The following is a 17535-nucleotide window of genomic DNA, read 5'->3' as shown; positions in this document are numbered from 1 at the left end:
TACCCTCCTTGCCTGTTCCCTCCTTCCATCCTTCCTTCCTCCTCCCTCCCTTCCTCCCTTCCTCCTCTCATTCTTTCCTCCACTTCCCACATCTATCTTACTTTTCCCCATCTTTGTCTTTGTTATCCCTGTCATTTTCTTTACTCTTCCTCCTCTTCCTTCTCCTCCTCCAAGTCTTCCTCCTCCTCTTGGTCCTGCTCCTTTTTTCCTACTTTCTGTCCTCCTCTTCCTCTTCCGCCTTGTGCCTCTCCTCCTCCTCACCGGGCATCTTTTTCAGTCCTTCTCCCTTTCCTCCCTCTATTTATTCTTCGTTTTAGCGCGATCAGATAAGTCTGTAAAAGGAATGGGAAGCCGGTGCAGAAGATCTTTTCCGAGAAGTGGAAGAGAGAGAGAGAGAGAGAGAGAGAGAGAGAGAGAGAGAGAGAGAGAGGAGAGGGAGAGGGATGGAATTTCAGAAAATACACTAGACATAGGAAATGGAAAAAGACTATACTTATACTTTCTCATTTTCATTTCCAACCTCATTTCTGTTTCTGGAATTAAAAAGTGAAGATGGGTCTGAAAACGTGAGATAGAGACCATAGGTTGATTCATTAATATTGAATCATTAAGCCTTAGTCTAATGAGAGCAAAGGTGAGCCAGGTAAAGGAGAGAGACAGAGAGAGAGAGAGAGGAGGAGGAGGAGGAGGAGGAGGAGGAGTAGGAGGTATGAATGGGATGAATAGGAGAGGGAGTCGTAATATCAGGTGAAGATAGAAGAGAAAAGAGCAGGAATGAATCTTAAGAGCAAAGAAGATGCAGAAAATGTAGAATGTAAAATAAAAAGCCAGAATGAATATGAGAGATGAGAGGAATGTTAAAAAAGAAGAAACAATGAAACGAAAAGGAATAATAAGATAGAACTGAGAAATTTAAAAAGCATGAATATGATAATAGAGGAAAGAGAGAAGAGGTAGAGAAAGAGAGAGAGGGACAGGAAAAGAAAAGACAAGAACCACTGGATCTGAAAGGAAAACAGGAAAAGTAAGCCATGAAGTTTGCAAGGAAAGAGAAAGAGAGAGAAAGAGAGAGAGGAAAGAGATGAAAGAACAGAAAGAGAAAAAGGGAGATGAAAGCGAGGAATACATGAATAATGGTGAAATAAGATGCAGGCGTGGTGGAAGTCAGGGAAAGTGAACAGAATATTCCCTTATCTCCAGGGGCCTTCTTACACTACAAGCCGCGGAGGGAAAATAATTTTCGTGTGTCTTCTCTGGAAACCGTTGTGTGATTAAAGAGAACGTTAAAATCGACAAACCCCGAAGGAAAAATGTTCGCGTGTTTTGGTAAAGAACGCCTGTGTCTTTTTGGGTGTTTTTATTCATCTTTAGTGCGTTGCGGCTTTGTGTCCGTAGTCAGTCAGTCTGGAGTTGATTGATTGGTTTATTAACTGACAATGTCGGCGCATCGTGCACATGTTACCTTTTTTTAACCAGCAAATAATCTAATATACTTTCACAGGTAAAACAGAAAAAAAGCAAAGTTTAAACATATGTATCTTCTGATAGAGAGAAAGGAAAAAGAAGGAGGAGGACGAGGAGGAGGAAAAGGAAAAAAAAACTAAGGAGGAGAAAGAGAAGCAGGACAACTCAGAACATAAAGCGATGAGACAGAAGGTGGAGAAGGTGGAGTGTAGAGGATCCACGGAAACAGATATACTCACGTGGAGAGATATATGAGGACTTTAGGACTAGTGGAGGAGGGCAAGAGGGACAGAAATTACGGGTGACAACATAATAGAAGAAAAGTCGAGGCCCATAAGGGAACAAGGCTCAGAAAAAGTAGTAGTAGAAACTGTTTGTCTAAGAAATTGTTCCATGTTTACACAAGTCAGCGGAGGCAGTAGTAGAGTTAGATAAGTAAATATGTGAATACCATATGTTTGTTAACCTTATGAAACTGTAAAGGAGCATTGAAGGACTTGCTAGTTATGTATAGGTTGTGTAGAGTGTACTTATGAAATGTCACTATGAATTAATCTTAGTCTCACATATATACACCAACTGCGATATGACTTCAATACATTGTGATATGATTACATGAGACATTGAAACTTTGATGTCATGTAATATTGCTGTCACATAATACATTGCTCATATCATTCATTAACTTTTCATATAAACACTCATTCATTAATACTGTCTCACACCGTACAATTTTATCCCTGGGAAACTTCTTGACATTTCTCATTACGGCAAACTTGCAATCTTCCTAATCCTTGGCGACCGCAACACCGCAACATCCGAGCATTAACATTCACGCAACACTCGATTAGAGGCGGCAGATAATTGCTTCTTCGTTTCCTGATCGCCTTTATGGTCGGACTGTGGGAAATAAAGGGAGCAAAGGAGGACAGTTTTGTGGTGCAGTAAGTACGGTTGTGATGGCGCGGAGTACGATGTGTTTCCAGAGCTGATCGCTTGGTAATGAAGCGTCTTAGAACTTGTCTTATTATTAAGCGGATTATAAACTTGGTGGTTCGCGATATGAAATCCTTTTGGTTCTAGGAAGGATTTTGTGCAAGTTGTTATTTTCTCAGCCAGTAAAGAAAATTATGGTATTGATTGGTAGTGATAATAAAGATAAATAAATAGTGATAAGTGAAACAAAAAGAAAAATAATACCGGATCTAAATTATTACTTTCCATGATAGTGTTGGAAATCAGAGTTCGCGATATGAAATTCTTTTGGTTCCAGGAAGAATTCTATGCAAGTTGTTATTTTTCCAGCCAATAGAGAAACTTGTAGCATTGATTGGTAGTGGTAATAATGATAAAAGAACAGTGATAGGTGAAACAAAAAGAAAAGTAATTCGAGAAGATCTAAACCATTATTTTCCACGCTAGTATTGAAAATTAGAGTAACGATGATGATAATGGTGAAATAGAAGTAGAAAATGGGAGAGAATAAGAAAACGGTAAAAAAAAATGGATGAATAAGAGAAATACCAGATAGAATATAAACCTCAAAACAAGAAAGAGAAAAAGGGGGAGAAAGAAAATACAACCTTCCATTACCTTTGAAGTAAAACCGTACTGATAATAACAAAACTAAAAAGACAAAAAAGAGACAAAAAAAAAAAAGAATATCAGAAAAGAATACAACCAGCAAAAACCCGAGAAGGAGGAGAGGGAAACAGTATCCTTCCAGTAGCCTTGAAGGAAAACCATGTTCTTAGTGGCTTCTCGTTGCAGAGGAGCGGGAGACTGACAGCTGGGAGGGAGAGAGGTAGGGAGGGACACACCAGAACACCAGACACTCCCCTTCTACTCTCCTTCCTTCCATTCCTCTTAGTCCTCCTTCCTCCTTCCCTTCATCCTTCTTACTCTTCTTCAGTCCTTCGCCCTCCCTCCCTTCCTTCCCTCCCCCGTCCTTCTATCCGTCCATCCCTTCTTGAGACGCGAGGGAGACACCTGACTCTGCTTTCCATTCACGGCAGGAGATGGATGTTCCAGGGAAAAGTGCAAAAAGAAAAACCTTGGATCAAAAGTTTGTTTTTTCCACGATTGACAATTTTTTTCCTAACTTTTTTTCCTACTTTCATTATTCTTTCCATGTTTTCATCGGTCAGTTTAACGGAAGGCTTTGTGGTATTTATTTGTATTATATTTTTCATGGGTTTTGTTATTAATTGATGATACTTTCTGTGTGTTAAGGAATGTTTCTAATGCCACAAGCAATTAGAAATATAAACCTACTCATCATATTACTCCCAAAAGGTTATAGTATAGGTACAAAAGCAGAGAGAGAGAGAGAGAGAGAGAGAGAGAGAGAGAGAGAGAGAGAGAGAAAAAAAACAATTAACAAGCTTTCTTTTCTGACTCCATTTTTGCCCTTCACCTTCCCTCTCTAGTGCATGACGAAGACCCAGGCACATACAAGACTCGACTGGGACACACACAGACGCATACAAGTCAATACATGTTGCTTCTCTTTGTCACTACCCAAGCATTGTCACAGCCTGCGCCTCTCGTCTTTAAGGTAGAACTCTCCCTCTCGTGATCTGACCCCTGTCGCCCATAAATGCTTCAGTACTGCTGCTCTCCACTCTACTTTTTATAGGGAAGAGAGAGAGAGAGAGAGTAGAGAGTAGAGTAGATAGTAAAGTAGAATAGATTTGAGTGTACGCTGCAGTTCTTATCTATTCATCACTTCATCTGAAACACTTAACTTTTTCTTTTCCTACTTTCCTTTATCATATAGACAGATACGTAGATAAGAGACAGACACAGATTCTTTAATACACCCGTCACTAACACACATCATTATACTCCTGACTAGACCGCCAGTTTCTACCATTACCGCCGCTGCTCTCACAGTCAACACCGCTCATTCTCGTAGCAATTCTGGGTGCTCCTTCATCATTTGTACCTTAGTCAATAGCGATACTTATTCTCGTGTTTGTTATCGGGCCGCTAGCATCTCTCCTCCCTACCCACCCCGCTGCCTGACGTACGATTTCTCCCTGTGCTACCTGAATATAATTAATCGCAGGTTGTATTGATTGTTTGCACCGAGAGGAGAAACTACAAGGTCGTCACGAGAAACACGAGAAATGAGGAATTGATATTTGTGTTTGTTATTTTTGTCACCAGTTGAGTTTATCATGTTTTAAGTTGTGTTTGTTTATTTATCTATTTACGTTTCATTATCTCATCGGTTCAGTACGTTTAAAATAGTCTCTCTCTCTCTCTCTCTCTCTCTCTCTCTCTCTCTCTCTCTCTCTCTCTCTCTCTCTCTCTCACTACCTGGCTGGTCGCTGGAGAGTTCTTGTCCTAGTCGATGTTTTCGGTGTTTCGTTCCTCTTAATTAAAGCTTCAACTCGTTCCCTGAAGCGGCTCATTATACTTCACGTACTCATGTTTGTTTGCTCCCTTTTTTCCTCTTCTCCTACTTCTCTATTCTATAGAAATTTCAGAGAACTTTTCTAATATGCATTGTAGTCCTGAATTTTTCAACGTATGCTTTCCAGAAACGTAAAAAGAGTATGAGGGAAAAGATTGCAACTTTAAGTGTTTTCATATTCATTAATTTCTCTATAATTCTGATGTCATTTCTGTTCATTGAGAGTATCCACCGAGGCAACATGTCTTTAAATGCGTGTACACTTTTACCTGTCCTTATGTCTGTCACAGGTAATTGGAGCTTAAAGAAATCTGACATAACGATAAATGGTTTTATTGAACTAATTTTTAATGGGTCTTGCTCTTTTGATATCCTTATTTTTCTTTTATCTTTCTATATGTATTCAATTCTTCAATTTTCATTTCTACATTCTCTTGATTCAACTGTAGAGATACTTCTATTTTCCTTATGGACAACTTTTGGGGGATAAATGTATTTTTATAATTTTGTTGTGGGTGTCTTAAAATCTCGGTGTTTGAATACCTGCACTGTTATTTACTTCTTCGTATTTACCTTTACCTAACCTAACCAACCGAACTTATCATTATTCCTTTTTGATGCTTATACCTCGACTCATTATTACTCTATCGACTCCTTGTCTCCATTCGTTACATAGAAGCGCCGACAATCATTATATAAATTGCTATTCCTTTAAATTCACAATGAGTTGCGAGAAGGACACGGCACAACAGCAAGTAACATGTGGAGCAACACAAGCTCACCTGGACAGCTAAAGTGACGTGTAGAGGTAAGCCTAACCCTTAATATACATCCATAATTAAAACTCCTGAATATATTAAAAGTTCAGATACGAGCATGAGAAGGAAGATAAAAGGTGAAGAGGTGGAGGAGGAAAGAAAAGTAAAAGGCCAAAGTTAGCTCCATTTTTGCAGCATATTTTGAAACACATATGAATACAAACGAGAAGGTGAAGGGGGAGAGAGAGAAAAATAGATGTCATGACAAGATTTATTGCAGGTTTTAATTTTGGATGGATGTATCTGGAAACAAAAAAATCGAAAAGGAAAATGAATAACCATATCATGTTTTGCTCTTCATCTCATCTTTTTTTCACTTCCTTTCAACATTTTCCAAATCTTTTTTTTTTACATTTGGAGTATTGTACAAGTAAAAAGCAGAAATGTAAGAGAGAGAGAGAGAGAGAGAGAGAGAGAGAGAGAGAGAGAGAGAGACAGAGAGAAGGTAAAAGTCATATCAAGATATTTTTTCCCTTTGTCCCCCTTTCCTTTCAATATCCATCCATCATTTTTGCCTTCAATCTTAACATTTCCTCCACTTTTCCTTTAATCTGGAATCGTATATAACTGGACGCAAAGGGAAAAAATAGTTAATTTCCCTTCGTCCTCTTTTCCTTTCAATGTCCACCCATCATATTTATTTTCCTTCTTTCCTCAACTTTTTTTTTTTAATCTTAAATTGTATCATATTACGAACAATAAGGCAAAGAAAACGAGAGAAAAAGACAGAAAGCTTACAAGTCATGCCAGGTTATCTTTCCCTTTGTCTGCTCTTCTTTTGAAATATCCGTTCCTCTTTCTTCAATCATTCATTTAATCTGGAATCGTATAATATTACAAAGAAACCTTCCACCCCAAAAAAAAAAAGGAATGAAAAGACAAAACTAAGAAGTAATAACTCTCCTTTTCCTCTCAAGATTCACGTACAGATATTATTATTTTCCATCTTTTTTATTTGTTCAACGTTTTAATATGGAATGATACAGTGTTAGAAACGAAGACAAAAATAATAAAGAAAGAAATAGTTAAGAAGAGTTTTTCCTTATCCGTTTAAGATTGACGTATATTTTTCTTTGATTCATTTCTTCCTCAAAAGTAGTTTCAATCTAGATTCGTGTGATATTACAGAAAAGGAGACAAACAAAGAAAGAAAGGAAAAGGTAATAAGCTAAAAAAAAATGGTATCTCTAATTGTCCTAAAAATCCACGTGTATTTTCGTTTATATTTCCTCAAACGTAATTTTAATCTGGCATCGCATAAAACAAGTAACAAGACCGTTGAAAAAAAAAGAGAGAAAAGACAGAAAACTAAGAAGTCATGTCAGGTTATTTTTCCCTCCGTCTCCCTTCCCTTTTTCAATTTCCATCCATCACTTTTCACGTTCCCAGTAGAAGCCTTGTGGGAAAGATACATCTTCTAGACCAACACAAGAATGGCTTGTGGATCTCAGCTGATGCTCCCTGACCCCTCCTCCACATTGGCCCCCTTGCCGGCCAATAGCAGTGAGGGAACTACAGACTGAAGGACATATGACTGAGAACTAAACCAAAAAATAAGTAAATAAAGGAATGTTGTAGGTTAAAAATATGTTTTGTTCGGTAAGGGAAGGAATTTGAAGAAGGATCAAGAAGACATTTAAAGATGAGTAGAAAGTTAGGGAGAAACTAAAAACTGAAGGACATATGGCTGAGAATTTAACCCAAAAAATAAGTCAATAAAGGAATACGTGAGGTTAAAAATATGTTCTATTCTGGAAGGAAAAGAAGGAGGGAAATTTGGAGGAGGAACAAGAAGACGTTAAAAGAAAAGTAGAAAGTTAGGAGGAAAAGTTTGCAATGTTTGTGTGAAGAAAGAAAGAACGAGAGAGAGAGAGAGAGAGAGAGAGAGAGAGAGAGAGAGAGAGAGAGAGAGAGAGAGAGAGAGAGAGAAGTAATTAAACTCCCATAATTCACTATATCCTCTATAAAACTAAATAATCAGACAGAACAAAAGAGACAGGAAAACTTTAAAGGGTAAGAGCTCAGAGAGGAAGGGGAAAGATCGGGTATCCTTCAATCAGGGAAGGAAAGGAAAGGAAGGGTGATGGAAAGAGAAAAGAATCCTTATGTTTTCTCTTCAACATCGGCTTCTGAAGGTATAAAATGTCAATATCCGGCTGTCCCTACCTCCTCTCTCTCTCTCTCTCTCTCTCTCTCTCTCTCTCTCTCTCTCTCTCTCTCTCTCTCTCTCTCTCTCTCTCGCACAATTTTCTCCTCTATTTTTCTTTTTAGCATATATTTTTTCTCTTCCACGTTTTCATTGACTGGTATTCCTTCTCGTCCTTTCCTCGTTCTTCCGTATTTGGAATTGAATTGCTTTTCCCATCAGTATTTCAAAACTTCTTCAATAAATTTTCTCTAATTTCTCGTTTCAATTCCTGCGTGTTTCATATCGCATCTTTTTTTCACATTTTTTTTTTATTTTGTTTGAAAGTTTTACCACGTTAATTATTTTTTAAGTTACGATTAATCTGAGTTGCTACTTTTTTGTTTTGATTTTTGTACTTTTTTTGTTTTTTTAAGCTATTTTCTTTCTAGTCACTATAACGTATTGACAGTTTAATTTGCATTTCGATCTACGTGTATTACTGTGACGTGTTAACACTATGACAGTTTATTTTGCATTTCGATCTACGCATGTACACAATGACGTATTGACAGTTTATTTCGCATTTCGATCTGTGTGTTACTGGCTTTCCATCCTCATAGACCAGTTTCAGTCCAGTCTCTCTTTAATGTCCCCCCAATATTTCAAGACTTTTTAATGCGTTTTCTCTATTTTCTTGCTTCAGTTTTTTACGTATTTCATTCTGCATTTTTTTCAAGATTTTATTGTCCTTGTTTATTTTCAAGTTGTCATTCAATTTTCTGATTTTTATTCTTCTCATTATTTTTATCTTTATTCTATTTTTTGTCCGCTTCTCACTCGCCTTGACACATTAACAATTCACTTTGCATATTTTCCGGGCTTCTTTTCTCTGTAGACTCTTTTATTGTCCTTATTTATTTCTAAGTTGTCATTCATCTTTCTGATTTTTATTCATCTTATTTCTTTTTCCACATTTTATTTTCCGTCCCCCAAGTTAACAGCTTCCCACTCGCTTTGACACATTAGCAATTCACTTTGCATATTTTTCAGACTTCCCTTCTCTTTAGACCTATTCCAGTCACTCTGTCAACCCATTTTTCCTCCTCGTGCACTCTTCGTTGCCACCCTTCCTCTCTGTCACTTCCCTATTATCCTCCTCTTCCTTCACATTTATCACCTAACTGCATTACCTTTTTGTGCTGCTTCCTGCTCTCTCTCTCTCTCTCTCTCTCTCTCTCTCTCTCTCTCTCTCTCTCTCTCTCTCTCTCTCTCTCTCTCTCTCTCTCTCTCTCTCTCTCTCTCTCTCTCTCTCTCTCTCTCTCTCTCTCTCTCTCTCTCTCTCTCTCTCTCTCTCTCTCTCTCTCATTGACGTCATCTCTTTTTTGCTCTCTTTGAACCACGCTTTATCTTAATCGCAAGAGAGAGAGAGAGAGAGAGAGAGAGAGAGAGAGAAAGACAAGAGACAAGACACAAGACTAGACTAGACGAGACGACACGAAACGAAAATCGAGACAAGGGTAGACCAGACGAGAAAAAAAAGGAGAAAATTACTAAGACACACACACACACACACACACACACACACACACACACACACACACACACACACACACACACACACACACACACACACACACACACACACACACACACACACACACACATAAGCAGAGGGAAAAAAAAGGGAGGTGAAACTTCTCTCGACAACTGCTTCTCTTCCCTCATATATATTTTTCCATCTCCCTCTCGGGCTGGGTGACAAGTCATCAGCCTGGCCATTGTTTCCTCTTGTTACGTGAGGGCGCCATCTGCCTCCTCATTGTTCCCCGGTCCAGCGTGAGAGCACCTTCTGGACAGCCTAGTGAGGGAGGGACTGGAGGGCAAGGCAAGGGAGAGCAAAACAAGGCTAGCGGATGGTGGAATGGAGTGTGGGTGTGTGAGGGATGGAGGTTCAAAGGTCGGGGAATAAGGGAGTTTGTGTTGGCAGTGAGGGCGGGTAGGAGGAGGTAAGAGAGAGGTGAAGATGTGAGCGGTGAAAGGGAGGCAAGAATATAGTGTAAAGGAATGGAATGACTAAAGCCCTAACAAGACTGTTGGGGTGTGTAGGGCTGTCCCAGTGAGTTAGAATAGGTGAAGGTGTAGGAGGTGGACGAATAATGGATGAAGGATGGGTAGAGGGACCGGAATAAAGGGCAGAGGAATACAACTGATAAAAAAGTGAGAAAGTGGTAGGGGAAGGTAACATGAGCGAGTGTAGGTGGGAGATGAAAGAGCAGTAGGAGAGTGAGAGATGAAGCATGAATGTGAGGAGTATGGAGAAAGATATGAGGAGGAGAACAGGAAGAATAAGATGTCCTCGTAAATGATGACCTTGATAGGACTGGGGAAGGTTAGAGGAGAGGCGAAACCATAACAAGCAAATGATATGGAGTGAGGGAGTAAGAACTAGTTGGGAGATTTACTTAAGTTACCCGTTGTTTGCACTGTTTTCATTCCTGTTTGTCCATTTGAGAATACAGTCAATTTGATTTTCTTTAATATCTAACGCGTTACTATTTACTCAATTTTTGTGTTATTAGTATGAAAAAAATGCTAGGAGAGTTATGCGTCAGACGAAATGGGAACAGTAATTATCTTGTTTCGACAGTGGGAGAGATAGTCAGAAGGGACAGTGGGAGAGATAGTGAGAAGGAAGAGTAGGAAAGATAGTCAGATGGGGCAGTGGGAGAGATAGTGAGAAGAAAGAGTGGGAGAGATAGTCAGATGGGACAGTGGGAAAGATAATCAGAAGGCACAGTGGGAGAGATAGTCAGAAGGGAGAGTGGGAGAGATAGTCAGAAGGGACAGTGGGAGAGATAGTCAGAAGGGACAGTGGGAAAGATAGTCAGAAGGGACAGTGGGAGAGATAGTCAAAAGGGACAGTGGAAAAGATAGTCAGAAGGACAGTGGGAGAGATAGTCAGAAGGGATAGTGCAGAATTGGCAGCCGGTCCGTATTAGAGTAGTCGTAAGCTTATGTCCACATGTTACACCAGTGAACAAACACCTAGTCCCTTCACCACAACACCCTGGAGCGCCACAGAAAGGTGAGTGTTGAATGCTGTGCTTGCGTCGTGCACATATTTGATAGCTAGATCAGAGAAATGCTGCTGTGGTCTGTATTGTTGTTGTTGTTGTTGTTGTTGTTGTTGTTGTTGTTGTTGTTGTTGTTACTACTGTCACCACTGCTTGAAAAGACTTGTTATTTTGATTGTTGCCTCCTCTACATTGCACCCAAACTGTCACGCTCTTTCGTAATGATAAATGGCATATAAATGTGAATTGTATAAGTTAATTGCACTCTAGAAACAATGATTTGGAAAGAGCATGTCAGCCTGGGTTGAATGTTTATATATAGTCTGTGTCTGTGATAAATTGTCATTGAAACACCTTCACCAACAAGATCACCGCATCTCACTCACCTGGCAGGCAAAGTGGAAGGCAAAGAGAAGAAAGTGAGAAGGCGAAACATGGTAAATGATAAATGAAAGACGATAAGAAATAAGAAAACACAAATAATGGATAAATAAATAAGAAAGGCTAGATGATGAATAGAGAGAGGAGGTCAGAGTGAAGGACGTGGGAATGGCAGAGGAGGCGATTGGAGTAACCAGTGGAGAGGAATGACTAGTGAGGCTGGAATAGAATGCAGTGGAATAGAAAGCTACGCGTGGTGACAAGGATACGTGAGACACCCCTGGCTCGTGGGAAGGCTGAAGAAGACCAACCCAGCAACGTATGAACTTCCAGTGATGATGGAAATGTGGAAATCGTGGCGTATCTCGCTTTTACTTCAAGAAAAAACATGAAAACCCGAGCCAGTTTGATTAATGTTCTCAAAATTCAAATGACATTGATTGCATGCGCTACTCGGCAACTCTCTCTCTCTCTCTCTCTCTCTCTCTCTCTCTCTCTCTCTCTCTCTCTCTCTCTCTCTCTCTCTCTCTCTCTCTCTCTCTCTCTCTCTCTCTCTCTCTGCCGGCCTGTCCGTCTCTAGCATCCTCCTGTCCTTCTTTTTGATAAACCAGCGCCCTCTGAGTCCTCTGGCGGCTCTTCAATTGGCACAAGGCCCACAGGTGAAGACGAAGAGGCGTCCTGAGGCAATGGAGGAGGAGGAGGAGGAGGAGGACGAAGAGGAGGAGGTGGGAGAGGAGCAGGAGGAGAGGAGGAGGAGGAGGAGGAGGAGGAGGAGGAAGAAGAGGAGGAGGAGGAGGAAAGGACGATCTGGTATAAGAAGAGAAAGAAATCGAGTAGGTAGAATTAGAGAGAGAGAGAGAGAGAGAGAGAGAGAGAGAGAGAGAGAGAGAGAGAATGAGGTTAAGTCCTTTTTTTTTGAGGGGGGGAGAGGGAATAGTTTACGAGGCGATGCGACAAAGAAAGAGGGGAGGAGGTGATGGTGGTGGTGGTGGAGAAAGAGGAGGAGGAAGAGGAGGAGGAGGAGGAGGAGGAGGAGGAGAAAATGTGTTTATATAAAGAGTAAACGTTTAGGAGGAATAAAAGTGTGTGTGTGTGTGTGTGTGTGTGTGTGTGTGTGTGTGTGTGTGTGTGTGTGTGTGTGTGTGTGTGTGTGTCTGTGTTTCTTTCTCCTCTCTCCATTATTGTTCGTTCATTGTCATCTTCTCCTTTTCTCCTCCTTTGATTTTTCCCAATCTATTTCTCACACATTTTCGCACTTCTTCCTTTCCCCTTTTCCTTCACACTTCGCTATTCGTCTTTCCTTTGCTCCTCCTCCCTCCTTAAATTTCCATCCAGCCTTTCCTACTTTGACTTTTCTTCTCTAAGATCTTCAACTTTCTTCCAGTACTTTTTTTTTTCTTTTTTTATATTACATTTACATTTCTATCACTGTCTCGTGTTCTCCTTTCATATTTGTCCTTACAGCTTTTTTCTTATCAATTTTATACTTTGTCTCTATTTTCCTTTATTTTTCACGGGAGTTTCGAGGTTAAAAAGTTAGATTGCTTTGTTTCCCGTTTATGTTTCCAGTGGTTTCCTTCTCCCCCTCATGCCTGTGCTGTGCCGCCCACCCAGCCTCACTCCTGCCTCCCCTTCATTGCCGCAGAGTCAGCCAGCGCGCTCCCGTGGCCTGCCTGGGATACAGATAACACCTCGCGAGCCTCGTCAAGTCGGGCCAAGTTGTAGGTGCTTCATCACAAGTGCCCCCTCTCCCTCTCTCTGTCCCCCGCTTTCCTTCACCCTCTCCCTCTCCCTCTCTGCCTCTCCTTGCCTCCAGTTTCATCTTCACTCCTGCAGCCAGCTAGTGAGGGAGCGTAGGAATGAGCATACTCTCTCTCTCTCTCTCTCTCTCTCTCTCTCTCTCTCTCTCTCTCTCTCTCTCTCTCTCTCTCTCTCTCTCTCTCTCTCTCTCTCTCTTACATATATCTACAACAATCCTCTCTTTTATCTATATCTAAAACAGCCGCGTTAATCGGTGCCGAGGTTTTCAAGTTTCAAGCACGGATGGGAGGTAAAGGAGAAGAGATAAAAAGGAAAATAGAACAGCGTTGAGGTAACACAAAACGGCCACGTCCACCATTAGTATTCGTGCCGACACAAGCCTCGTTTTTAAGCCAGATGGTCTGAAGCTCCCTCGTGGCGGTGAGGATGGGCGGGATGGGCCGAGGAGAAGGCAAGATGATGGAGGCACGAGAGAAGGAAACGAGCATGGAACGAAATGTGTAGGTAATGAGGAACGGATGTACGGCGTTATGAATGATGACCGCTGGAAGGAAACGAAGAAGTGTAGAATAGAAGGTAAGCTTTATGTAGTTGTATATGTGTGGACAGTTTCAAAGAGTGATTATGTCCTTAACTATTTGAGAAAATATTGTCTGGTACAAACAATGTATCTTACTGTTACAGGAAGTCGTGTAATAAAAGGAAAAGAAGTGAAAGAGAAAAAAACGGAGAACATTTGCCCTCGGAACGGTTTATGCATTTACAGCAGTCTAAAGATGTACAAAACTCTACGTTCATGGTTCATTTACTTCCGCTGTCCTAAATCCTCTTGTCATCGTCACTGTTTTCTTCGGCATTCTATTTACGTCCTCTTGTGACGAGACAGCCAGACATACGGAACGTCAGCTCTGATCTTTCTTACACACCAGGACAACAAGGTTCCTCGATTTACATCCTGTACCTACTCACTGCTAGGTGAACAGGGCTACACGTGTGTGTGTGTGTGTGTGTGTGTGTGTGTGTGTGTGTGTGTGTGTGTGTGTGTGTGTGTGTGTGTGTGTGTGTGTGTGTGTGTGTGTGTGTAAATTTAACCTTCAGGCAACTATCAGCACTTTATTTGTGGCATTCATAGTTCTAAACAGGATTGAGTACAGTGAAGAGAGCAGATGGTTTCGTTCGTGTGTCGTATCATCACGTGGGCGTGAAGTAAGATATTCAAGGCATATTATGATGCATTAAAGAAATGAGGTTAACGAAATGTTTGAATAATTCAGGACTGAATATTGTGTTTCTTTAGTCGCTCTAATTGTTTTGTGTTTCTATTGTATGATGAAGCTATTTAATCGTTGTGAGTTGTTCTTCCCATACTGTTTGTAAGTAACTTGATATTAGTCTATTCTGTATCTCGTTGAATTTCGTTTTGTTAAAGCGCTGAATTCTATCCATAGATAATAACGTCACCGCATATGAAATATGTCAAATGTGTTAAGTTACTGTTGGTGATCGTACATTAATTAAATGTCGCATAGTTTCACACAATACGGTTGGACCAAGCACTAAGGCTCTCAGACGCAAGCAACAAGTTTTAAAAGTGCGCTGATTTAAGATCCTAGATTATCTCTTGAGCCGTTTTGGTTAATTCTTCCTCACTTTATTTCATAAAGTATTTCGCGTAGTTAAGAGCCTTGAAAACCTCTTGCCGTAATTACTGTGAGAAGAAATTTGAGTGAAGATGTGAAAAGTCTTTTGCATCTTAAATTTAAATGGTAAGAAATGAAGGGAGTGGATGTGATTAAAGTTTACTCACCCAGGCAGCGACGTGAAGGGTATAATCCACAAGTAGAGCCATTGGAACAATAAACATGTATCACTCACCCTGCATTTTCAAGGCCACACTGGCGCTCACCACACACGGCTTTGGACCACAACACTCATGGGCACTCACCACCATTCGGCCTTTCGCCAACACAACACAACACCACAACACAACACACACAACTTACCCCTCACTATTGCATCTATCGAGGACTTCCTTTTGCTGAATATGTTCGAGTCTAAGTCCATAGTGAAGGGTTGGATTATCTTGCCTCTGCTTGGGCCGAAAATCTTGGCGGTTTTCGGAGACAGGTCTCGGAGAATAGGCTGGCGCTAAGGCCAGAGGACCCGGCAGCGGGGGCCCGGGCGTCTCCGTGACTGACGAGAAGGAAGTCCGCCTGACGAGAGGGGACTCCAGGGTATCAGAGGGTGGACGGAGGCGCAGGGCGGCGTGGGAGGAGTGGGGCGGAGGGGCGCGGCTCCCGGGGGCCAGCGGGGGCGGTGCTGCTGCTGTTGCTGTTGCTTTTGGGGGTCAGGGTCACAGCTGGAAGGGGACACTCGCGGGGGGCGCCCTCCGTCCGTAGCATGCGTGGGAGTTTGTTACATAAAATAAGCACATCTACTCCTTTTGCGTGGACTGAGTTATGGCGGCACGGCTGGCTGAGTCACGCGGCGGTCGGTCCTTACTTTCCTTGACGACTTGTATTTTTTGATTAGCGAGCACTCACTTAGACACACTTCTTTGTTTCCTGTCAGCCAAACATATCTGGGGGAGGCAGCTGCTAGCCCGCCCTCTCGCCTTCCTCGCGCGCTCACCTTCCGCCCACGAGTCCCCGCCACTGGAATTTTAATCACTGTACTGGACGTATGTTTGTTGTGCAGGTGTGGCTAGCGGGCGGTGCTGGGCAGGAGGCGGGATCTCTTCTTTTGTTCTGGTGTATTTTGCGCGCCGTCTCTCCCTCTTTTGGCCTCCGGTTACTGTTCCTTCTTACCAGCCCAGGGACGAAGACTGGCCGCTAACCACACATCACCGTGCACTGTTACTGTTACTGCTCTATCTAATCCCCGGCTGGTACTGTGACATTTGACTTGGAGGTGCCTGTGGAGAGCTACAATTTTTCTGTCATGGTTTGATCTGGAAATGGAATAAGAGACACGTGAGTTCTCTATCTCCGCCCATACGCACACTGTGGGATGATAGGAAGGAGCAAAAAGATACACACGCATTTCTAAACACCATGAGGTCAGTGCGTGCCAGAAACGTAGCGCCTCGCGGAAGAAAGTAATGGCCGTGAGGCTTTTCATTGCCGAGCAGAAAAAGGTGAAGGGAGGAAAATAAATGTGGTGTATATAAGACTGCGGCAACTTGCTGATTCGAGCTGCAGCCGCTGAGTTTCACAAGAAAACTAAAAATTGTATTTCCTAACACTCCTTTTCTTCATTTTATCCTTACCACCATCAGCAGCATTGTACGATGTGTGTGTGTGTGTGTGTGTGTGTGTGTGTGTGTGTGTGTGTGTGTGTGTGTGTGTGTGTGTTTGTGTTTGTGGCAGGATATACAAGATTTTAGTGAGTCTGAGGCACTTCCGAAATATTTCTTCATTGTTTCTTTCACCGCAGTATTTGCAGTCACTTGAAGGATTTTGCTTTTGTTCCTAAAATTTCACATCGTCAGCCGCATTCTGACTCGAATATTGATCAAAGTAACCCGATTTGTGTTTGTGTTCCCGAGCATATGCTAAATACTTTTTAGATACACGCTCTCCAACCAATTCTTTCCATTCATCGAAATGTGAAGCCAAACGAGGCAAAGCACGTATATAAATCATATGGAATATCATGACTGACAGCTCCGTTAATATTTTCAGTAATTGCCGGAACATGTTTTTTTTTTTTTTTTTTTTTTTTTGTCGCGTGTGATATTTGTATTCAAATTTTTGATGACCTGTCGGTTTATGAGGCAAATATGTTGTTGTTTGATTCATTGTTATCGTTTCTTTTCCGTTTGTTTTCATTCACTTTTCTATAAGATGAATTTTCACCTAGATAGTCAAGTTTAGTTTTCCGTCATTCCAAACATGAACTTATTTATTTCGGGAGGGCTGGGGAGGCTAAGAATATTGTGATCTTACATCACACACACACACATACACACGCCCGGTAGCTCAGTGGTTAGAGCGCTGGCTTCACAAGCCAGAGAACCGGGGTTCGATTCCCCGGCCGGATGGAGATATTTGGGTGTGTCTCCTTTCACGTGTAGCCCCTGTTCACCTAGCAGTGAGTAGGTACGGGATGTAAATCGAGGAGTTGTGACCTTGTTGTCCCGGTGTGTGGTGTGTGCCTGGTCTCAGGCTTATCCGAAGATCAGAAATAATGAGGTCTGAGCTCGTTCCGTAGGGTAACGTCTGGCTGTCTCGTCAGAGACTGCAGCAGATCAAACAGTGAAACACATACACACACACACACACACACACACACACACACACACACAGCCGCAAAAATCATTAGACACTTTCCTTCTCTTTTTCTTTCCCTGCCTCACTTCATTCCTCTCCCGACTCTCCTTCTTTGGTCCTGCTTGACACTCTTCTTGCCTCCTTTCCTAACTCCTTGATTCTCCATTTTTCCTTCCTTTCCTTTGGACACTTTAATTCCCTAAGAGGCTTAACTCAG

General features: G+C 41.6%; 1 protein-coding gene across 11 annotated transcripts in view; it reads right to left on the bottom strand.

Moving 5' to 3' along the window:
* Positions 1-17535, bottom strand: part of LOC123513073 (mechanosensory protein 2-like) — a 738351-nt gene that overhangs the window by 601466 nt on the left and 119350 nt on the right. For 3 of the 11 annotated variants that reach the window (XM_045269923.1, XM_045269924.1, XM_045269927.1), the window contains exon 2: positions 15051-15997. The exons of the other annotated variants lie outside the window; for them this stretch is intronic. In XM_045269923.1, coding sequence (XP_045125858.1) covers positions 15051-15111 — 61 coding nt within the window. In that variant the 5' untranslated portion in view covers positions 15112-15997. The remainder of the gene's footprint in view (positions 1-15050; positions 15998-17535) is intronic. 11 annotated transcript variants of the gene reach the window in all.

This window comes from Portunus trituberculatus, chromosome 35 (genome assembly GCF_017591435.1).
Source record: "Portunus trituberculatus isolate SZX2019 chromosome 35, ASM1759143v1, whole genome shotgun sequence".
Lineage (NCBI taxonomy): Eukaryota > Metazoa > Arthropoda > Malacostraca > Decapoda > Portunidae > Portunus > Portunus trituberculatus.
This window is presented reverse-complemented; position numbering and strand designations above follow the sequence as displayed.